The sequence below is a fragment of the Mus musculus genome, chromosome 16 (assembly GCF_000001635.26).
Source record: "Mus musculus strain C57BL/6J chromosome 16, GRCm38.p6 C57BL/6J".
In the NCBI taxonomy this organism is placed as follows: domain Eukaryota; kingdom Metazoa; phylum Chordata; class Mammalia; order Rodentia; family Muridae; genus Mus; species Mus musculus.
The window spans coordinates 62,791,278-62,807,448 of NC_000082.6; the positions used below are offsets into that span (position 1 = coordinate 62,791,278).

General features: G+C 38.7%; 1 protein-coding gene across 4 annotated transcripts in view; it reads right to left on the bottom strand.

Annotated features, from left to right (window-relative positions):
• Positions 1 to 2,030: 2,030 nt before the first annotated feature.
• The window catches only part of Arl13b (ADP-ribosylation factor-like 13B), a 53,748-nt gene continuing 39,607 nt past the window's right edge, over positions 2,031 to 16,171 (bottom strand). For 2 of the 4 annotated variants that reach the window (XM_006522504.4, XM_006522505.4), the window contains 5 exons: positions 15,265 to 15,370; positions 12,560 to 12,785; positions 11,443 to 11,559; positions 10,445 to 10,513; positions 2,031 to 4,431 (listed from right to left, as the gene is read on the bottom strand). In XM_006522504.4, coding sequence (XP_006522567.1) covers positions 4,355 to 4,431; positions 10,445 to 10,513; positions 11,443 to 11,559; positions 12,560 to 12,785; positions 15,265 to 15,370 — 595 coding nt within the window. In that variant the 3' untranslated portion in view covers positions 2,031 to 4,354. The remainder of the gene's footprint in view (positions 4,432 to 10,444; positions 10,514 to 11,442; positions 11,560 to 12,559; positions 12,786 to 15,264; positions 15,371 to 16,171) is intronic. The other 2 variants (NM_026577.4, XM_006522503.4) reach the window with 2 other exon arrangements.

Sequence of the window (16,171 nt, forward strand, 5' to 3'; positions counted from 1 at the left end):
CTGTAAGGATTCTGAGTCGTACTTTGATCAACTCTAGATACCCAAATTGAGACATTATGCTTAAGCAATAAATTCCATTACCCATATGAATAGGAATTGCTTTTAGTCTCACAGTGTAATTTACAATTCCCTTACCCTCCTGAGCGGGTTGAGCTGATCCATGATGGACATTAGAACCAGATCGCCCAGAAGAGTCACTGACCACCACAAGAATAGTCATGTCTCCCCAACTTCTGCATTAATCAGAGGATTAGGAATACAATCCCACTAAGTATGATTTGTCTGCATTACCTGGATAGTTATCACAGATGGCATGGCAAGAAACATGGTTGGAGTGCTCTGAGATTTTCCAGACAGTCAACCTATTGTTCTCCTTCCTCAGGCAATTCCTTATGCTGTTCCACAAAGGAGGATCAACCGCCTGCTGCAGAATCTTGTTTGTTCCTAGCATTAGATGATCCCACAGAACTTGGACATCACACAGCCATCCATCATCAGCAAAGACAAGTCACATCAACAGGACAGCCTGTGGAGCTGCCACCCTACTTTTACAACTCATCCCCACCTTCTGGTTCCTGTTCCCTCAAGATGAGTGGTTCCCCACAAGTCTCATCTCACTCCTCACATTCCTACTTTTCTTCTGCCCAAATGACTGCCACACATCCACCTCCAACTGGATCCCCCTGAATTCATTAATTGTCTCAAAGACCTCCACATGACATTGTGAACAAACCCTGCACTACTAATTATAAAACATAACCAAAGCCAAGCCATCTCCTCTCCGACACACACACACCCTTGTGCCAAACCCTCTGCATCAAGGTCATCTGACAAAGTCTCTCCTACACTCCATGGACCTCCTTCCTCAGTACCTCCCATGCCATCCATGTCAGCAGCCAAGGCTTCCATGAAGCCTCTCTTGCTTAGGTTGAATTTTAATTAGTTATGGTGGGATACACAGTGACAACGAACCAGGACTCCGGGGAGCTCCCAGAGAATAAGCCGCCAGCAAAGAGCATACATGGGCTCATATGTTGCAGAGGACAGCCTTGTCTGGCCTCAGTTGGAGAGGATGTGCCTAATCTTGTAGAGTCTTAATGCCCCAGGGTGGCAGGGTACAGAGTGACAACCTCAGAGGCGAAGGGGATGAGGGGCAAATTTTTGAGGGGAGACCGGGAGGGGGGAAACATTTGGGATGTAAATAGATAAAATAATTAATTTTTAAAAAGAACATTAGTTGCTCTTCCATAGCTCTGAGTTTGAGTCTAAGTGGTCACACAGCAGCGCAAGACCATCTGTAATTCCAAAGGATTCAACAGTTTCTTTCTCTCTCTCTCTCTCTCAACACACACACACACACACACACACAAACTTGATGCAAACAAAACACCCATACAGATAAAAAATTTAGAATTCAAAAAGGAAAACAGCACTTAATTCATAAAAATTATAAATTTGCTTTCCTTAGTACAAAAAGAGTTGAAAATTGAAGAAAACTTACAAGCCACAAGACCTCTTGAAATTTCAGTTAGCACTCTGCTTTGATGAGTTTTACTGCTGTGAGCAGACACCATGACCACAGCAAGTCTTATAAGGACATTTAATTGGGGTTGGCTTACAGCTTCAGAGGTTCAGCATAATCACCATGGCAGGAAGCACAGCAGCATTCAGGCAGGCATGGCGCTAGAGGAGCTGAGAGTTCTACATCTTTCTCCAAAGGAAGCCAGCAGCAGATCATCCTCAGGCACTTAGGAGAAGGGTCTCAAAGCCCACCCTCACAGTGATATCCCTCACCAAGGCCACACTTCCTAATAGTGCTACTCTCTGGGCCAAGCATATTCAAACCACCACACACTCCATAAAGTCCCACACTCGACATTACTTACATATGATAGTATATATGTAATACATATATATGGATTACCCAGTAAGAGCACATGGAATTGCCTTATAAATAATAAGTTAAATTGTATCTTTTGGGCAATAGGGTTGACAAAATACTGGGAACTAGCAATAAAAACAAAGCACAATGTTGCTCCACACATCCTTTATAAATAGTTTTCATATAAAACAAGAAAAAGTATATTACTTTAATCTACCAATTTAACTCTTTCCACAGTAGAAATGAAAAAAAAAATCATCTGATTAGTTAAAGAAAGTCATTTAAAACCTACCGAATAAAAAGAGAGATGGTGGGCTAAAAAGATGGCTCAGCAATTAACACTGAAGGCTCTTCCAAGGGATCTGAGTTGAACTCCCAGCAACCACATGGTGGCTCACAACCATTTGTAATGGGATCAGATACCCTAATCTGGTGTGTCTGAAGATAGCGAAATTGTACTCATATATACATTAAATAAATATCTAAATAAATAAATAAATAAATCTTTTAAAATTAGATAAATGGTATATTGTAAATAATTTTTTATTGTGTGAAATGTTATATAATTCATGATGAATAGAATGAAAATGTATAACAAAATAAGGACTGAAATATTAAAATCTGACAGGATTTACAAAACAGTTTTTAAAGGATTTTTTATATACAGCTTTAAGAAAACATTAATTTTTTGAGAGTGCCATAGAAAACATCGATTCCGGTTTATGTTACATTCAATTTCAAAACTGTTTTCATGAAATAGAGTCAGTAATTACTGTACTTTATAGTAAACACTGGTAGGAAGCAAGAATATCTTCAAACCAGATGAGCATTAAAAGATAGCAAAAGTATAAGTTTAGTTTTAAAAGGCAATTTAAATATTACAAAATGAACCAAGAAGATGAGCACTTTTCCCTCTAAAATCCAGTTCAGAATGTACATCCTGTCTTGTGGTTCTCTTATGTGAGCCACCTGCTAATTTTGCATATATGTTTTGCATAGAAATTAAACCTTTTCCCCATCACTGTGCCAAGTACAATGAACAAACTCACAGAAACACTACCAGGGCCAACTAGCATCATGTGACCTGACTGATCCGGGTCCAAGGAGCTCAAATATGAACACAATACATTATAAACATTTAAAAGGCAAATGATCAGATCAATCTACCTTAGGTGGACTTACATTCAGAAACCAGTGTATGTTCATTGCCAGTATATGGTACCAATCTTAACAGGGTGAGAAGGGACTTGATCTTTGTTATTTTCACCTTGACTTAAAGGCATGCCTCCAATTGAATATTACCTTATAAATCCATTACTAAAATATCTCTACAAGTTTTGGTAAAGGGCCGTTGGACAGAGAACCTTATCAATGGCACTCAAGAGCAGAATATTGTCATCTAAAATTAAGAAGTCATGTTAGAACTAGTGCTTTATGAAAGGACTTGCACCAACATCTTTATTTGTACAGCCATGCTGGCTGGAAACCTGAAGTCTCTAGACCCTCAGGAGCCTTTTACCTTTAATTTCAAGGCATGGACGAAAGAAAACAACCCAAGCAGTCAATGAAGCTGCTGACAGAGAGCACAGAGAGGGCCCTGAACTCAGAGAAGGTCTAGTCCCTTGGGGGGGGGGGGGTGAGGATTTTGAATCATTATCCCACAGGATACATTTTTCTAATTTAACAATTTTAGTTATTTTCTTAAAGGTATTTCACACATCTTAACATTTATTGATATCATCACCAAGGAAAATGAACAGCAACAACAGAACTGAATTCTCTCCTTGGGTACCACTCTCAAATCATGTAATTTGGTAGATTAAAGATCTGAGAATTTGCTTTTTAAAATAGTAACTATTTTAAAATTACATCAAGATGGAGTGTACATTTTAGAAACAATGTTATCACAAAGCATACATGCTTGTACACTTCAAGTGTGTACAGTAAATCAACTTTCTATCCAGACAGTTTAAACAGAGCATCTGTAGAAAGAGCGTAGTCAATACAATAGCAAACTTAAACAAAAGGTTTAGAAAAAAATATAAAAATAGTTAAAATTTAGATTATAATTTCCCAGGAATTCCCCTTTCATGTACATATATCTTATAAAACATGTTTAATGCATAGAAATACAGATTATTAAATAATCAGGTATGTAGAGTCCATTGGCTCAACTTGTGAGGTTTTTCTTCAGGAGTATGTCCAAAAGTCGGGATGTGTAAACCAGAGCATCGATGCCATGACTGCTTACGTGGCCAGATGCTCTTTTCAGCTACTGGTCATTTTGTTTCCTTTCTGCTTTAACCACAGAAGATGGAGAAGTACATTATCAGGTCAAGTTCTTGGATATTCTTTCTTCCCTGAAATCATTATGGTTGTCTTGCCCATCATCAGCATTCAGGGCTTTTCTGCTTTGGGGAAAGGTCTCAGTTCACCTTGCTGATATAAAAAGGACCAACCCATCCGACTTGGTTATGAGATCGTGTCCTGAGCATCACCGTTAGGTCTCTGTCGCACAGCCAGGGGAGGCAGCGGCTTCCCATAGAAATCTGCACAGAGGAGGGAAATGGAAACCGTGAAACAGGATGGGACTCAAGCCTTTCATTGCTAATTGTTTTCCATCCATCATCTTTAAAAGACTGAGATGCAGGCAATTTTCAAGGGAGTGGATAGGTGGGGGAGACAGAAAACAGAAACGAACTAAATCCAAGAACATTTGAACGGACTCAAAACATAACCAGAGTAAATTCTAAATGACAGGTAAAACGTTGTACCAAATAGACATAGGGTTTTTTATATTATTATTACACATTCACATTAGAAAACAAATATAAAGTACTGAAAATCTACACCATCTGCTGCTAAGACCTTGTCAGTCACTATTTTCACACACCAGGTATCCTTTCTAGTAGTCACTATGTCTACATGTTTTAGGAGAAGCAGACAGGCCTTCTATACCTAATGCATCTAGAATTCTGTGCTTTGGTAACTATATTGTATAAAATGGTCTTTTCTTTCAAGTATGTGAAATACTGGGAAATGAACCCAGAGCCTCCTGCATACCAGGTAAGCAATCTAACTATGGAGCCATATTCCCAGGCACTCTCCTTCCATTTATAATAATTTATAGTCTTTTAAAAAATCACAGTTCTTTATTTTGATGTCTGTGTATGAACTACTTGTGGGGATAGGTTCTCTCCTTCAACCATACGTATTGATTGGTCCTGGGGATCACACTCAGATCTATGTTCAGGCTTGGCAGCATAACATAACTTAACCACCTAAGCCAACTCATGGGCTCACATTTCTATTTCTTACTTTGCTACAAATTAGATTATAAACCTAATGCCACATTTAAGTCATCATAAATTATTTTCTAGTGTATTATCTTCAAATTATTTTAGAAGCACAACTGTTTAAGCACATTTAAAATAAATACATTACAAACATAATGGGGGGAATTATTTTCAAGAGAATTGTAAACTCCAAACAAAAATTAAGCTGCTAAGATCCCTTAACCAATATGAATATATTATAACCATAACAACTTAAATGTATGGATTTCAAGACTACAGGCAGACCTAAGTTCAAATCTCGATTCTGCAGCTTAGTGGCACAAAAGCTTCAGCTCTTGCCTAATGTGACTTTTGCCTTATAGGTAATTTTGAGGAACTGAAATTGCAAACTACAATGCTAGGTCACTCTTACAGTTACCATTGTTAAAATGAAAATTATAAGGTATGTCCAATTATTTTGATGAATTTAAAAATATCTTTATTAAAAGACCAAAGGCATGTACATAGCATGACTTTTTTTTTTCCTTCTGAAAAAATTAGTATGCTCTTGTAGTGAGCTTTGTATCACTTTACAAAAATTAGAATCATTCTATATGACAGAGGATTTTAATTGCCTAAACATTTTCATAGAGGTTATCAGACATTTTTACAATGAAATTTGGAAAGCAGTAAAAGGATATACAAATTTTTATCATCCTTCAGACTTTGAAGCTTTGACAATATTCTTTAATTTGTAATAGCTGGTATTTTTAACCATCAGGAACTTTTTTTTTTTTTTTTTTTTTGGTTTGGTATTTTGAGACAGGGTTTCTGTGTGTAGCCCTGGCTGCTGGCTGTCCTGGAACTCACTCTGTAGACCAGGCTGGCCTTGAATTCAGAAGTCCACCTGCCTCTGCCTCCCAAGTGCTGGGATTAAAGGCAAGTGCCACTACTGCTTGGCAACCAGAAACTCTTGATTCATTTTTTTCATAATGTGGACTATATAACACATTGATGAAATACAGCCTGCAAGTGTTTACAAAACAAACAAGATTCTCATTTCGTGTCTATTTGAATGTTTCTGTCCTCCATGTCACACAAAGAAAGCTGTGAAAGTGATCAAAGTGATATGGAACCAATCCAACTCTTACCGAAGCAGATGACTATAATCAAAGGTAGAATCTCCCTCATGCTGCTTTCAATCTGATTGTGTTCAAGATCAATAAAGTTGAACTCACTATGTGCACTTGATTTTAGTCATTCACTAGCTCATCTCATATCATACAGCTACTGTGTATCTGTTGTCAGACTTTTGTCCATGTACTTCTATATATAATGGGAAAAGAAATAACTGTGTTCAAAGTTAAGAAAAAGAAGAGGGGCTGGGAAGATGGCTCTGAGGCTCTCATGGCTAGCTGCTCTTCCAATGGACTGGGGTTCATTTCCTAGTGGCCATAAGATGGCTCACAACAAACATCTGTAACTGCAATTTCAGGGGCTATGATGCCCTCTTCTGACTACCACAGGCACACATGTAGTACACAGAGTTGCAGGCAAAACACTCATACACATAAAGTAATTTTTTATAAATTACATCAAAGCAACATTTTGCCCATCTATTAAATAAATGTTAGCTCTTGAAATTTTACTAATAGTAAGCCTTAATATTTTAAATATATGTAAGACCTTCGGTATTTAGCCATAGGCTAGATTCCATTTTCAATGTTTTCTATCATTTAAAACTTCCCTTCTTACCCACTATGTAGCTTTATGCCATTTTTCAAACAACCTATTGTTCTTTTCTATCTCTGTTTTGTTCTGGTCTCTTCTTTATACAGCCTCTCACGTAGCTTAAGTTGGCCCGGAGATCCCAACCCTCTTGCCTCAGCCTTCAATGGTGCTAGGATTATAGGCATACTCACTTTTCAATTCTGTTTCTCCTTGCCCTTCTTATTCCTTCAATTCACAGTTCTTATGCCACTTTCCATAACTGCCCACAGAGTTTCCAAATACTACTCCAATTCTGTACTAAAGACCTTATCGTCATAGATACTATAGTATATCGGAGGACTATTTTTCCTATTAAATTAGGTAAAGTGCACGTCTTATTCATCTTGACATAAGAAAGTTTAGCTGATGTCAAATATAAAATATGTACCGTTATTGTTTAGGTCTGAAATGACACCCCGCCCTACCCCAGCTCATATGTTTCAATATATTAGTCATGAACTGGTGGTGCTGCCGTTTTTGAAGGCTGTGGAACCTACATAAAATTAGTAGCAGAGAAATGGAGTCCTTGCTGTGATGAATATGATTATCCAGTGCTTAGACTTTTACATCCAGTTTTTAGGACTGACACAAAAGAGTTTGGAGCTACTAGCTAAAGAAACCCTAGAATGCTATAAATACAGAACAATGGAAATTCTGCTAGACATCAGCAAGATGAGGAAAACATCTGGAAGAATGCAACAGAAATAAATGCACTCCATGAAGGCCATGAGCATGGGTCTTCAGAAGAAACAAGCACTCTACTGGAATTGGGTAAGAGGTCATTTGTGCCACATCATGCAAAAAATCTGACCACATCCTCTCCATCCTGAATTCATAAGTAATAGACTATTGCGTTTGGTGTTTTACATTCAGGCTGGGAACTGGTTATTGTTAGACGCTTCCAGCCAGTTTATATAAGAACAGAGCACAAGGAGTGGAACAGAAAGACCGAAGCAGCAGTGTGATCTGAAAAAGGAAAGGACTGCTTTTAACACATGGTCAGTGCACGCACTGTAGGCCTGACTATTAAAGGATTCGAAACATGGAGGCGCTACACACTTCATACACTGTATTGTAACAATAGAAAGAGTAAACTGAAGTCTGCGGCTACAGAGAAGGTCCTAGAAGGTAAACGAACAAACTCACTTGAATAACTTGCATTAACAAAGAGAGAACAGAAAGGGGGACTTTAGGGGAAAAAGCCACCTACAGAAACATTTTGTAGCAAGGCAGAGAGACACTCAGAGTGCTACAGTCTTAGTCCATAAAAGTTCATCCCTGTCTTCAGATGGCAGCAGAACTTGTCACTGTCCTTGTGGTGAGGGTTTTGCAGGCACAGCCCACAGAATGCACGAGTTATAGGATCGCTGAAGCCTCTGTGGAATGCAGAGAGCAGCCTGAGGCAAGCGCATGATAAGCAGAGACAGAGTCTGACAGTGTGGATCACAAAGCCATGAAGGCAAAGCCTAGGCTGCTACACATGCCAGAACATGATATCTGTCAAAGAACACTGCAGGCACTGGGGCCTACCTACCTCAGGAGAAGGCCATGCTTGCAGCAAGTGGCAAAGCTGTAGGTGCAGGGCAGAATAAGACCAGGGGAGCTGACATGATACCACCGTGTGCCCTGTATGGTGTACAAGAACCTGCAGGATGTAGTATTTGCCCTCCTAGGCTATGGTCTTGCTTCACACCCGTCTGGGAAGGGGATGTTTATTCTGTGCCATTTTATACTGGAAGAATGTAACTTTCTTTTTTTATTTTAGCTGGCTCACAACTAAGAGACTGTCTTGTGTTATAGAAGGAACTTTGAACTTTGGAATTTGCATAATGCTGGGACTGGTCAGACCGCATGGACTGGTCAAGTTCTAGTGAAGGTATCTGCACTGAGATGGACATGAACTAGCAGGGTCCAGAAGTAGCAGGTCACAGTTTCATTCAGAACTGTCTCTGTGTGTCAGGGTCCATGGATCCCTGCCAGTGACACGGTTTTGCACCATCAGGAGATGGAGTAGGAGACTAGGGACAGCTTCTGAAGGCCACCCCTGCTCGGGTTGTGGATGGAGCAATCCGTGCTTTCTCTCTGCTGCCATGTCATCACGTGGCCACTGGCAGTTCTCTTCTCGGAGACTGAGTCCTTCTGCCATGGCTTGTCTCCCATTGGGAAGCATCCCTCAGTAGCCAGAAACCAAACTACATTTTCTTCTAGTAAGCTGTTTTGTCTGGTATACTGTCACAGCATTGTGAATCATGACTAAGAAAGGTGCTGAAAACTTGAATTCAATAAGAAAAAATATTGGTCCTCTGAAAAATTATTTTTCTATATGTGTATATGTATGCATATAAATGAAAAACTCTTAATACTATTTTCTGATACTGAATATGTAAATTGATAATGTATTTTAATGTGATTAAAGTTAGGTTATATAATAAAATAGGGTCTAACCTATCAATAAAAATATTAGTGTAAAAATCATTCAATAAAATAGAAATAGGTAATCTACTGGAACCATTATACCAGGCACTCTCACACAGGCTCGGGAGAAACTCATCTATAAATACACATTTCCTAATTTTCACTAATGGTTAAATAGAAACCACCAGTGACCTGTACAGGGTTCTGAAGGGGAAAGCTAGAAGCAGGCTTGAATACTTTTGAATACTATGTTTCAGTATTTTGAATAATATGACATGGGGGAGGGATTTTCACAATGCATTTTCTAAGGACTGAATGTCTGTTTTACTAAGTGATCTTTTTCAGACACAAAGTTCTATAAGTTAGCAGATTAAGTGTACTGGATGCTCGTAATAAACAAGTGTATGGAGGTACAATTAGTCCTATCCTTTTGCACTCTAGGTACAATACAAAAACTTTGATTTCTGTTCAGAAATGGCACCTACCTATGAAGCCGACCTATCTTTTCCTAGGCTTTATTTCTTGGGGTTCTAATGCAGTGCACTGAATGGATTACAGCTATAATGATTTCATCAAGACTGTTTTCTAGATTTAATAAAGCCTTTGAGAGAATTTCTGTTTAGCCTAATTTTATTTGGCTTAGTAATTTGGTCTCTCATTTTATACACTGTGTTGATCTATCTAGACTTCCTTTTAATGTTTAGTAACTGGACATTGTGTTATAAGCAAAGTAAGCAATTATGTCCCTTATCACAACATACTGAACATGGACACGGCCTGATAGTTTTCTAGCATAGTAAGTAAAACTGCACTTGCTGGAAAACTTTTCTCAGAATTGGTTTCATAAAAGATATTATCATGAATAAACACAAAAATGAATCTTTATATATTTGTACTGAAATAAAAATGTCAAATTATATAGCTGTAAGGTACATTTCAAAATAAAAAAAAAAAGTAAAATGAAAGTCAAAAGTATAATGGAAAAGATGGTAGTGGATCTGAAAGCTACCAAAAATAAAATCCTAAAAACGAAGTTACGAGATGAAGAACAGTGGATGTGCTATGCACAGATGGGATTTGAGAAGCGATCCTTTTGCATTACCATTGTGACGTGTTTCACCAAGAGGCTCAAGTTTTGGAAGTCTAGTGACTTTGGGGGTTCCCCAGCCAACTAAAGGAAAGAAAAACATTTAGAAGCTCTGTTAAAGGAATACTTGTTAAGGTCTTTTCAGAGGATCCCTCTTGATAGAAAATACATTTAACATTCCATGTCAGTGAACAATTCTGAACACCCACATTTGCAGTTGTTTCTCCATGTACCGTGTTACTATTGGATGCTGACATGGGCTTTAGCAAGCATGCACGTACACTCTTAACACACTTTCACTACAGACTCACCCTTCTTGTTACCATCACAAATGTCTATCTATCGCCTGCCATTCTAATGCCTAGCAGAGACTAAAAGAATTGTTTTGTTAAAAAGAATAGTAGAAGTAAATCTTGTCAAAGTTCATAATCAAAACAGTTACCATGTAGAGCTTTGTCAGCAAGATTACAAGGGGTTTATGAATGCACATTTATCATTTAGTTGACACCTATTGACCTGGGGCACTGTGCTCAGTGCTGAAGGCCGCTTCCAGGTTTTGTGTAGCTGTAACCCCCAGCTTTACATGCATGGACCCATGCAACATCTTAGGAGGTAGAGATGCATACTGCATCTACACTGAGGAAATCACAGACTTAGAGAACTTCTAGGATGAAATGATTAAAGATCCACCATTTAAAATCTCACTCTAGTTTGGAATCTACTTAAACGTCAATTCCCTTCATAATGTGAAATATAGAGAATTCAAACAGAATCTGATCACATTTAGAATTACTGCGTAAAGCTATGCTAATACATTTTAGCATTTCATTCTTAAAACAACACTGAAATGTTAACAAACTTTGCATAACATGGACAGTAAAGGATTCTTCCTCACAACCTGACAAAATAATGAACCGCTAATGGGAAACTATCTAATTTCTTCTGCCTTTTCCCTTTTTTCTATAGTGCTTAAAGCAGTGTTTCTAATCTAGTGTCAGGATGGACGTACTCACCAGGAGGGGGAGGTTGGGGAGGCGTGGGACTCTTTGGAGTAGACTCGTCTGTATTGACTGGTTCTACCCGATGACTCCTTTTCATTCTTAGTTTCTTGGTTTTCTTCTTACTGTTTTCTAGAAGAATATAGGTATGAAACTTTATATCTTGAAAAAGTGAACTTCTATAATGTAAAAACAAACAATAAAATGAGAGTATTGGTAGTATTACCACCATGCCTGCTTCTACTCAACATTGGGAATTCTTACCAACAACCAAATATGAAGGTCCATATACTAACAATACACTTTCGATAGAAAACAGATACATATATGAATGAAACACAAATGACCAAAAGCATATTTCAATTTCAAGAAGAGAGGTCTTCATTTCCAAAGCTATCTTGTATTTCTTCCAAACTCAAAGTCATCTTAAGTAACTATAATTGTCCAACTATAAGTGTAGGAATTTCCATAAAACTCAGAAAGGCATACAAACAAAGGGGAGGACAGTGATTATCCTCAAGAGAGATATGCAGAATGAGTGATTCTAAGGAAAAAATACTCCAAAAATAACAACCTGAAATACAGCTGAGAGTCTAATCAAATCTAAACACATAGACTCATTAAAATAACTCCTGCACAAGATATGTCCAATATAAGTTTAGGTAACCAATATCACACTGGCAGACCTAGCAGAAGCTTTGATTCCTAAGAAAACAAAAACAGAAACCATACAGACTATCACAGAAATAACTATCAACATTTTAAAACTCTCTATAATAATGTACAAATTCTAATAACATGAAAACAAAATTTTACAGTATATTAAACAAGTCTAGAACAAAGTTATAAAAACATTTTAACTGAAAATTCTAAAATCTTAAAATTTATTTCATCTGTTTAAATATACATGCATCACATTAGATATATAGCATTTTCTAAAATCTAAACTCTCTGTAACATAAAGAATAATCTACATCAGTGAAACCTACAAGGGTACAGAAAATACAAATATGTCTAGAAAACAATTCTTTTTAAAGTGATCAAATGTGTAAATAGTCTCAGTTTGCGTAGAATCAAAACAGAACTAGAAAGTACTGTACTACGGAACCATTTCTGTCACCATGGAACTTACCCCCGGACTCTGACCCTCGCTGGTCCTGCTCATCCTCACTGTCCAGCTGCTGCGACAGTGCCTCCCTGTAACTGTCCACCACTCGCTCGTCAGGGTTTTGGAGGCAGCAATCTGCCTCACTCTGAGGCGCTGCTTGCTCTGGCTCCACTTTATGTTCTAGGAGACCAACATCACTGTCCTTCTCCACGGTCTGCTTCTTTTTCTCTTTTTCCTGCTTCTTTTCATTCTAACAGAAATGAAATACACTTATCTTTATACAACGGTGGCATTTAAGATCATTTCAAGGAAGAAATCAAGCGAGAGCTTTTGTGATTCAGTTGTCACTGTGACTTGCACACTGAGTTGAGACTGCATAATTAAAACATATTAGTTGCTAAAGATTCACTACAAAGGTCTAAAAAAATACTACCAGTGGTTTCATAATCTAGAGATGACCATATTCTGTTTCTAATTATAAGATGTTCTCAGCCTCTCCCACACCCATAAAGATACACACCAGCGAACATACATGAATGTGACTCTGTATGTTGCACCTCACTAACTAAGGTTGTAGTCTACCATGTCTGAACAGATTTCCTGAGCTCAGAGCAAAATGGAGGATTGCCTTTTGTAGTGTGGCTTCCTTTTCTCATCTGAGGATCCTGACCACAAATCTTCTACCTGAGAAATGCCATGGAGTCTCTGGAAGAAATTACAGGATCAACACCCTAGAATGTCTCTCCATGCAAATGAGGTATCCCCAGAACCTTACACTTCATCCAATGAAACGTCACCCTAAAAAGAACCCGTTCCTACTCTCCATACATAGCTCTTGATTCACCATGAATAAAGTGTATGCTCACAAGCTGTTTCACTGAGCCTCATCCAACAGAGCTGTTTCACTGACTAGCAAGAGAGCGGCAACGCTAGAATCCTCCTAGAAGCCCCAGCCCACCTCCACAGGGATCCTGCTGACCAACCCAATGTAGACATTGCTTCATCCTTCCCAGCCTGGTGTGCAGCAGTGTCTGGAGGGAGGAAGAGGAAAGCAGAACCACATCTGTGCACATATATGTTGTGGAAGGGCCTGGTGCTATTTGCATTTTGATGAAAATTCCACTCTCCTGGGAGAGGTTGCAGACAAGAAGTGAGTCCAACACATATATGCTCCTATTGTTTTATCAACTGAATTAACATTTCTTTGCGCGTGTTTGTGATACATAATAAATATATGATATTAATGACAAATACATATCATATATATCACATGTACTATATATAATATCATATATATTATATATCATATATTATTACAAATGTTATACATATAAATTTGTTAATGTGGGTGTGTGCATGTGTGTTGAGTATAAGTGTTTGTGGAGTCTAGAGTCTGGCAATAGGAGGCTTGCTGCTAGGTCTCTAAGTGACCCTAAAGCTGAATAGACAGATCCTCTGTCTCTGTGTCTCCCAGCAGGTATGTTACAGGCACATTCCTCTTTGCCAGCTTTTTACATGGTTCTGTGAATCTGCAGGTCCTCGTGGCTTGTGGATACATTAAGTTAGTTCAGTGGGTACACTGAACTCTCTCTCCCTTATCCCCCGGTTATATTAATATTTTTCAATGGCTGTATCACTATAGGAAGAAAGTGAATGTCTATTGTTGACAGGGGCATGTCAGGACTGCAGTACCTCAGACTGGGAGTGGCAAAGGGACACCCTGGCCCCGCCCTATCCCCATCGCAGCAGGAGGTTCAGAAGGATAGAAAAGCCTTCCTCAGGGTCCAAATAACAATGTTGACAGTGTGTACAGAAAATGTATATGCTAGGTCCCCTGCCCCTTGCGTCTGACTGGGAGACTGCTCCTACTGAGAGTAGCTCACCCTGCCTCCTTGCTCAGCAGTATCCCCTGAAAACACTAACCCCCTGCTCAGTTCTATATAACCAACACACTTTGACATGATTATATGTTTCTTATTACTAGAGAAGATTATTAAACACTTTTATGGTAATAGCCTCTCCCACCTTTGGGAAACATGTCCTTCCTTCGGTAATCTAATGCCCAGGATTTTTTTATTCTTATAGTAATTTTTAGTACTAGTAAATAGTCACAGGACTGTGTATCTGCTGTGTCTCTTTTTAGCATTAGGGCTTGTTTATTTATTTATTTACTTCCTTAATTATTTATAGTTTCCATCGTGCATTTCACCTGTTTCTAAATGCACATGTAATAACGCTAGTTTTCACTTTATGGTTTGTAGCTTGAGCGGTTTGTACTGTAAAGTTGTTATGTCAATATATAATATATGAGTATTATATAATTTAAAATATAAACATCAAATTCTGTTTTCCATGATCACAAAGATAAAAATAACATCAATACTGGTTCAAAAAAGATCAAATGTTTGTACTACAAAAATATGGCAAAATAGGTTTTATCAAAACCAGTAACTATGACATATTCAGCTTCTATTTTTATTCCTGTATATTTTGAAGTTATTTCTCTTTTTACAAGTGATTATGTAAGTGAAGGCTTATTTCTGTCACTGTGCTGCACTCCTCAGTTCCCAGTGTGACCCATGAGTGGAGCATGGTCACTCTGCATGAAGTTGCACGCCTTTCGACTTCACTGTGAATGCTCTCTGGACGAATCCTCAATTTCCTGCCTGCTGTCCTTGCCTACGCTTTCTTATTTAACACATAGACATCCCACTTGCCACAACTCATACCTCAATGATTACAGCTGCAATGGGTTGGAAAGGATTCGCAAGAACTGGTCCTGAGTCAATCTCAGCCAGACCACTGGTCCCATCAAGTTCCGTCTGCTCTCGTTCTCTGTGTGCAGGAGGAAAAAATAAAAATTCCTTTTGGAAAAAGTGCTGAACCATTTTTCTTTTAAATATCTACTAATGGCTTTTAATTAGAGCAGCATTTCAAGGAGACTTGCAGATAATAGGATGCTATGCTTTTATAAAAACGAATCACCTGAATTTTAAAAGAAATCCTAAGAGGAGGAAGAATCCTGGCTAAACAGTGGCCTCCCAGTGTCCGAGTAAGAAGTCAGTGGAACAATGAGAATGGCTATCCAAGGACACAAAGCCTGGGAGAATGCTGAGAAGCAACAGGAAGTGAAGAGAAAGCAAACTGAAACGAAGGGGAAAGGGCTCAAACAAGCACAGAGCTGTTCTGGATATCAACTTTAGCTGGCCTCTAGTGGGGGGAGACCACCATGCTGGAAGCTGCAATCCTAGGATGAGTGTGAAGGCACCAGTGACATGTATAAGGGCAGCAGGCTCAGTTCTGCAACACCTGTAATAGCAGCAGACTAAGTTCTCACTACAGGGGAAACCCAAGCTTCTCCAGCTGTGAGTCCAGAACAAGAGTCTGGTCTCAATGTGACACTTGTCCCTAAGCATCCCTAAGCCTTATCAGGGAAATTGTACCGATTGCTCACCTCAGCAAACACTCCAATGGCTCTAACCAGAAGCAATTTTGAAAAAAGTCCTATTTAGTTCCTGTTAGTTTCTAGGAACGAAACTGCTCTAGCAGTCAAAAACCAGGTGAATGAGCACAGCTGAGGTCCTAGGAACCCTGTGTAACAGTGATAAGGTGGGGCGCCAAACAACAGCTGTACAG